The sequence below is a fragment of the Mustela nigripes genome, chromosome 7 (genome assembly GCF_022355385.1).
Source record: "Mustela nigripes isolate SB6536 chromosome 7, MUSNIG.SB6536, whole genome shotgun sequence".
In the NCBI taxonomy this organism is placed as follows: Eukaryota; Metazoa; Chordata; class Mammalia; order Carnivora; family Mustelidae; genus Mustela; species Mustela nigripes.
Genome location: NC_081563.1, coordinates 111498518 through 111506472, shown reverse-complemented (window position 1 = coordinate 111506472; position 7955 = coordinate 111498518). Strand labels below are relative to the sequence as shown.

General features: G+C 54.3%; 1 protein-coding gene across 1 annotated transcript; it reads left to right on the top strand.

Annotated features, from left to right (window-relative positions):
- The first annotated feature begins 5403 nt into the window (after positions 1-5403).
- Positions 5404-7504, top strand: LOC132021776 (small ribosomal subunit protein mS26-like). The gene is made up of 4 exons (XM_059406651.1): positions 5404-5666; positions 5766-5912; positions 6005-6128; positions 7268-7504. Exons 1-4 carry the CDS (start codon positions 5455-5457, stop codon positions 7400-7402), a joined length of 618 nt encoding a protein of 205 aa, XP_059262634.1. The 5' UTR covers positions 5404-5454; the 3' UTR covers positions 7403-7504.
- Positions 7505-7955: the final 451 nt, after the last annotated feature.

The window sequence follows — 7955 nt, the reverse complement described above, 5'->3', positions numbered from 1 at the left end:
TATCGTGAAATCCTCTGCCTGGAAATTGGGCTGTATTATCCTTTGGTTTAGACCTCTTTTCCTGAAGAAGGAACACAAAATCATTCCAGGTAGCTCAGCATCAACTAAGAAAAAAAAGCACAAAGTTCTCAGAGCTCTTGAGGAAATTGGTTGTCCTGGTGCCCCCCTCTCCTCTGCCCCTATCAGGCTGTTGTTCCCTCCCTGCTCTGTAAATAATCCCTACCCCCTCCATCTCCATCCTCCTCCATCACCACCACAACCCACTGTGGGGAGTAAAGGGACCAGAGCGGTATCTCTGGCACCACACTAGGGATTATCAGGTAATAAAAGCTTTGACTCCCTGAGGAAGCGTCTCCCTTTGTCTGGGGTGGGGCAGCCAGACTAGGGCTGGGGCGCTCCTGGGCCGCTCCTAGCCCTGCTGTTAGTGCTCTCTCAGGAGCCGCTGTCCTCTCAGCTCCTCTCCAACTGGTACAGCCTCTTCAGCTCTCAGCTAGTTGCTAGGACACACCTTCCATTCCCAGCCTAGCTTTGGTGCAGTGATCCCAGCCAGCCTTGCTCCCTGGAAAATGGTCAGTGTCCTCACTGTTTCCCTAGCACAGGGGTGTGGAAGAGAGAGGAGGTAGCTGGCCAAGGCCGGTCCAACTTCCCTGGTGCTTTGCTCCAAAACGTCTGGGTTATGTCATTCTATCCAGGGTTAAGTCTTTGTATATCCACACTTACTAGATTAAAAAGCTTTTCATTTCCTTTTATATCTGTCCACATTTCCAGGACTTTTATGGGGAAGTGCCTCAGATCCAGAGGCTAAGATGGTAGGAGTCTTCAGTCCCCAGCTCACTTCATCAAGTCAGTGCCCTCCTGGGCATTCAGTTTCCTTCAGCACTCCACCATCACCAAATGCACAAGTCTTTGGTTTTAATTTTAAAAAAGGGCACTTCCCCCAGGCCTATGCTTTTATGATAGATTCACTCACCCCTCTTCTACCCTTCATCCTCACAGATTCCTTTCTTACTGCTTATCACAGATCCACTCTCTGTCCACCAGTTCTTCCCTTCTGACTTTATCTTTACTCTGCAGCCTCTGCTCCTCCTCTTTCTCCTTCTCAGAGACTTGGCGTTCTTGTGGTCTATGTGTTGTAGACCCTCCGCCCTTCTCCAGCCCTGAGCTCCAGGGAGGCATATCCTTCCTACCAAGTGACTGCATGGGTTGACCCACGGGCCCCTGTCTCACACTCCCACTGCCCAGGGGTTCACCTGGTCTCTCCAGAGTCTACTGTCCCTTCCTGCAGCCTTCCAGCATTCTCTGCGCCTCTCTCCCTCCACCCCTAGTCCAGGGATCTGGATCCACTGGCAGTTCCTATGTTGACTCTTCACCGTTTTTGTTCCTTACAAGGGAAGCCCACAGCTGCTCTGTGTGCAGACTCCAGCTAACTCATTGTCATCCTTCACCCAGACCATCTGATCAGGGTCTGTGCCCTTCTGTGCTCCAGCAGCACCTGAGCACTCAGGTCTAAGCCTCTCCTTTCCCAGCTGACTACAAGCAACTCCCAGATGGATGAAATCCTATCCTCAAGGGCCGACCATTAGTTGGAGCTCAGTGGTGAACAAATGGCTTTCTGTGCCCTGCTGAGAGGGATAGAAGGATGAATTTCAGAGCCTGTAATCTAAAAGAGGATAGAAAACGTTCTTGAAGAGCTACGGATGTTGCCAGAAAGAAAGGAACCAAAGCATCTGCTGGGAAGCTTAGTTCTGGTTTGGTTTTTTAGGAAAAACCATAAACAAGTTACAGAAATAATAAAGGCACCCCATTCCTCTTTTAAAATAAACACAGGGGACTTTGAATAAAACATTCTGTAAACCCAAACCAGAACGAAGCTAACTTAGTGAACTCAGTCATTTTCACAAAACAAATATTTCCCCCCAAATTACTTGGTTAACCAACACATATAGGAACAAAGTGTTTATTTCCCAAAACAGTTTAACTGAATATACAACCTACACATTGCTTCAGGTCCCTGCTAAAGATAAGTCATTTTGGAAATTGATGAGTGCCTTCCTGCCTGGACAGCTGAAGTCCAGGTCCCTGTGGATGACTGTGGTGCCCGTTATGCCATCCTTTCCCCAATCTTTGCCACAGGATTTGACATACCTACTCCCTGACAACTGACTCTCACAATGCCAAGCCTGACCCTGGCCCTTGCATTTGCTGTTCAGCGCAAATGCAGAGATTGGCTATTAATCCTGTAAACAGGCCTCTGCCCTCCCCTGGTCCCAGGCTAATAGCTGGCGAGCAGTGGAAAGCAGAACTGACGCAGATTGAGAAGTGGGGGCACGTTCGAGTGTCCTAGTTCAGCTGTACCCAACTCCATGAATAGTCCTGGGTTGAGCACAGGCGAAGGCTTGGAACCTTGAGAGGCAAAACTATTCCTACCCCCTGCTCGTTCGTAGGCCCACAGATGCTGCACTGTCCCCTTAGCTGGGCCCTCTCTCATGGGCCTCCTGGGAGGAGAGAGAACCACCTAGGGGTAGGTGTGCCCCACCCAAACCTGCCTCCATCTGGAGTGACCCAGCCCTGGTGCCCAGGTGTGTGGATGAGGACGGCTCCATCCAACCCAGTTTAACAGTGGGGCAAACAAGCCCTCAGGCCCTCATCGTCTCCCCCGGACCTTTACACGTTGCTGGGCTCCCCACTTAGGCTGCCAACTGTGTGGCACTCAGGGTCCCCCAGGCATTGCCCCCTCCAGGCCACAGTTCCCTTTTTGGATCAGAGAAGACTAAGGGCTGTGTAGGCCAAAGGGCAGGAGCTTGAGGATGCAGCCTGGGAAGTGGGAAGATGATTCTTTAGGGCCTGGGCAAGCTGGAGCAGGAATCTTACCATGTCAGATCCCTGGGAAGGCAGGGAGAGGGAGCAATCTGTCTGGTGACCTAGGGTCACTGGCTAAAAATACACCAGGAACATACACTGGTAAGGGGAGGGTGTTGGGTGTCAGGCTACTCCCCTTCCCTCTTTGAGACATCACTGGAGTGTGTGGACCAGGAACAGGGTGGAGTCACCTGATCAATAAATCCCAGAGCTGGCTGTCTGGGGGTCCTGTTGTCGCCTGGAGGAGCCACCTCAAGGAGCCACCTCATCCAGAGCTTTCCCGTGGTGAGTGAAGAAGGTGCTCTCCCCTAGGACTGGGGCTCCTGGCTGGAAGTCTGTCCTGGGTGTGTGGCACGCTGTTCCTCTTCTCCCTCCCAAGTTCCTCTACCCATGAGCCATGTCCCTGGGTGGGAGTGGGGGTTGATGAGGGGAGAACACCTTTCCCTTTACCCCCAATGCTGTTCTTGTGCCTGCTGCCTCTAGTTAAGGAGGGACAAGGGGTAGAAGCACTTGCCCTTGTCACCATCAGACATCCATTCCACATCCTCACCTACCATGGATGAGAGATGGCAAACTACAGAGAATAGAGGCAGCGTGCCATGCACCAGGTGCCCCAAATGCCCACACATTGCTGCTACTCTTGGGTAGCTCCCCTTACCGGACTCTGTTCCTCTTCCCAACCTTCTCCCGCTACTGGAATCTCTGAAGGAAGAAGGGGTAAACCTGATGGACTCGGGGACCCTCAGCTGGCAAGGCTGGGAACCCCCGGGGGCTCTGGGGAAGGCTAGTTGCCAGGAGCCTTTGGGGTGCAGATCCCGGAGCTCTGGGATGAGGAGCAGTGGCAGAAGTGGGAAGGGCATTAGGAAACACTAAAGCTGCCCCTGAAGTGCCAGTTGTCCAGGGGGCCCCTGAAAGAAAAGGGGGGAGGTATAGATGGCAGTGTCTCTTCTTAAGTGCTGTCCACTCTCCACGGGAGCAGCCCTGCCATGGCCAGCTGCAGACTAGGCTTTCTGCTACTGCTGCTGCTCACCATCCACCCTGGATCCTTGAAGGCCCAGCACTGGTCCCATGGCTGGTAACCTGGAGGAAAACGAGCTTCCAGCTCAGCCGAGCACCCCCAGCAGGCCCCAAGGCTCCTAGGTGGGTTAAGGGTCTCCCCCGCCTGAGTGGGAAGAAGAAGATGCTGGCTGGGGCTCCTTCATCTTAGAGCCTGGGGTGGGAGTAGTGGGCAGGCCGCAGCCTTGGCTCCTTTCTGAGGACGGGTCCTGGGCACTGCAGCAAGCAGCCCAGACCAGACTGCCCAAACCCTTCCAAGCAACACCCTGGCTCCCCCTGAGAACAGTGTGCCCTGGGAGAGTAGAACCACAGGCTGGTGGCCCCTCCACTGGAAGCAGCACCTGGTGCAGACACTACTGGTAAGTATAGGGAGGGGCCGGGCATGGCCCAGTAGGGGCTACTGCATCTAAGGACTTGGGGCAGCTGTGTGGACAGAAGAGGAGGATAACAAGGCAACACTGACACACTCCATGCTAAGACACCCCAGGCACACACAGAAGGATACCATCTGCTATCCTTCCTGTTTCTCAGAATTCTAGACAGTTTATATCTATGTAAAAGATTAGAAGTCACTAGTGAAGTGGAGATGATTGTACTGAAAACCTTCATAAATAAGACTAGCTGTAGTGGGGTCCTCCAGACTTCTTCCTTTGTCAAGAGAAGGCAGTGTTTCTAGAGGTGGGCAGGACCTCAGTGGAAAGAGGTGAGAGGCATGAACTTCAACTAATAGGAGGGCACCAAGAACCAGGTGGTCACTGACATGCACTAGGAATGACAGTGATTGCAGAAGATCGGTGTGCAGAGATAGATTATTACTACTTCGCAAATTTAAAGTGCACTAGGAGAGCGGTTAACGGAAGAAGTTGTAAATTCCTATAAGGCAAAAACTTAACCACTTAAATGAGTCAGTGTGAGCTCAGGTTTTTACAAACCAGGTGTGTTAAGGGTGAACAACGCCCAGGAAGCTACAGAGCCCACAGCTGGGCCGTCTAGCTGGCAGGGGCATCAGTCTGGCGGCAGCGTCATCCCCCGCAAAACTAGGATGGGAGGGATAGGGGCGGATAAGGTCGCAGCTGGGCGGCCAGGTGACCAGGGCATCAACTATCATGACCAGCCCCTACCCCCTGCAGAACGGACGTAGAGCGCCGCACCCAGTCGCCCTCTAATAAAGATGTGAAGAACCTGAAGCTGCTGCCTCGAGTTCTCTCCGTCCCCTCCCTCGCCCAACCCCACTAAGACCCTACCCTGCATGGGGTTGGAGGGACGTGGGCCTGGCCCGCCGGCGAGAGGGACACGGGAGGGGTGGGGGCGAGGTAGTGCAGACCCCGCAGGGTGGGAGCAGCCAGAGCCCGTGGGCCTGGGGCGGAAGCGCCGAAGTCCGCAGACACACGACCCTCGAGCGGCCCCCGGGGCGGGGGGGAGGGGGGACGGGGGAGCGGGAAGGCAAGGCCTGTGGACTACATGTCCCGTGGCGCTCCGCGGCCGCTTCCGGGTCCCGTGGTGCCCTGCGGCGCGCCCGACGCCGGGTAGGCCTGGGCCATGATACGCGCGCTGCGAGTCCTGGGCCGGGGGTCCCCGGGCGGACCACCGGCCCCGCTACTATTGCAGGTGCGCGGCCGGAAGACCCGCTACGACCCTCCAGCCAAGTCCAAGGTCGGTCGCGTGACGACCCCGCCCGCGGTGGATCCTGTAGAATTCTTCTTGCTGACGGAGCGTTACCGGCTGTACCGCCAGACGGTGCGCGCCCTCAGGTGTGTGTGACAAGGGGGGAGGCGACCGTTAGTGCCGCGGGCAGTGTATGAGAGCGGGCGGGCATAGAGGGTGCCGACTCTGGGCGCGTCTCCGCCCAGGCTTGAGTTCGTGTCCGAGGTGCGGAAGAAGGTGCACGAGGCCCGGGTTGGGGTCCTGGCGGAGCGCAAGGCGCTGCAAGATGCTACCGAGCACCGCGACCTGATGGCCTGGAACCAGGCGGAGAACCAGCGGCTGCTCGAGCTGCGGTGAGTGGGCGAGGAGGCGGGGCGGGCCGCTGGCTGGCTCCGGGGAGAGCCAGCCGCGCTCAGTGTCAGCGTCTTGCCCCACCCCACCCCAGGTTAGCGAGGCTGCGGCAGGAGGCGCGGGAGCAGGAGCAGCGGCAAGCGGAGGAGAAAGCCCGGCGGGCCCTAGAGGCGCAGGCCTGGGCGCAGCTCAAGGAGCAGGAAGTGCTGCAGCTGCAGGTGGGCCGTGTCTCGCGGGGTGCTGAGGCTGGGGCTGGGGCTGGAGCTGGAGGCCGGGAAGTCGGCCTGGGCGCGGCGCAGTGGGGCTCTGGCTACGTGCACTGAGCAAGCGAGCCGCCTTGAGTCTCTAGAGTTAGCATGTGAGGATTTGGGAGTGAAGGAATTCAAGGAGAGTTGCTGGCAGGCGCAAAGACAGAGAGGTGAGAATTGTTAGGAAAAGTATTACAGTGGCTAGGCGTGGTAAGCCCGCATCTGTGGGAGGGACTCCCGTTTCCGCAAGGAGTTCCTATTTTGCTTTGCGGGCGATAAATCATTAAAGTATTAATATTCTGGGCTAGGATGGCAGGTGTGAGACTTAATAAAAGCAGAGAAACCAGTTAGCAGTCATCCAGCAAGAAAGGATGGGGTCTGAATTAAAGTAACAGATGGAGGAACACCTGAGTGTTTCAGTCAGTTTGAGTGTCTGACTTAAGTTCCGGTCAGGATCCTCGGCTTGGAGCGTGCATCTCCCTTTGCTTCCCCTGTTTGTTCTCTCTCTCCCTCTCTCCCTCTCTCTCCCCCTCCCTCCCTCCATCTAACAAATAAATAAAATCTTTTTTTAAAAAAATAAAGTAATAAGGGCACCTGGGTGGCTCGGTGGGTTAATCCTCTGCCTTCAGCTCAGGTCATGATCCCAGGGTCCTGGGATCGAGCCCCACATTGGGCTCTCCGCTCAGCAGAGAGCCTGCTTCCCTCTCTCTCTGCCTGCCTCTCTGCCTACTTGTGATCTCTCTCTCTGTCAAATAAATATATAAAATAAAATTTAAAAAAATAATAAAGTAATAGGGGAAGAAGGACAAGCTTGAGAGAGATGAAGAGGAGGCATTGAGGCAACATTGAGGAACGGATTCTACCCATTGTGACACGAGATTGTCACAACTGGTGTACTTGGAGTTCTGGCTGAGATGTCCAGTGGATAATTATCTAGGAAAGAGGAATATGGTAAGACTGCCTGATGTTCTTCCATGGGAAGGTCATCAGGACACTCACAAAGGACCTGGGCTCCAAGCATCCATCCAGGGAGAGAGCCGGAGCCTCTCAGTGGGCTAAAGGCCAGGAGGTATGTGCTTTCATTCATCTGGTCTTCTGTCTCCCAATAGGAGGAAGCAAAAAATTTCATCACCCCAGAGAACCTGGAGGCACGGGTGGAAGAAGCTTTGGACTCACCGAAGAGCTACAACTGGGCCATCACCAGAGAGGGGCTGGTGGTCAGGCCACAGCACAAGGGCTCTTAAGAGCCCATTAAGGACAGTGCCCACCCAGGGACCATGTGTGTATGGGGGTAGGAGGGTCGGAACTGATCTGCAATAAACCTGTCGATGTTTCTTATGAAAAAAGGAGGCTCACCATGTTCCGGGGTAGCCCTCACATTCTGGCCTCTGCACCTACCACTTGGTCAGAAATTCTCATCCACAGTGTCCTCTTCTGCACCTATGTACAACTCAGCAAAACTCCAGACCTTAGAGATTGTCATCTCACAGAGGAGCATAATGGACCATAGTTCCCTCAGGCGACCAAGTTATCTACTAAGTGTCATCAAGGACAAGGACAGTGGTTGACAAGTTATTGTCCATGGGCCCAGTCTGGCTTGCTGCTTATTTTTGTAAATCAATTTTATTGGAACACAGCTAAACTCATTCACTGACTACTTTCACACTATGATGGTAGAAACTAGTAGCTGCAACAGAGACCATTTGATTTACAAAGTCTAAACTATTCCTTCCATGGGTTTTTACAGAAGTTTGCCAACTCCTGATCTAGACCTTTAGGACTCAAGCCAGAGTACCC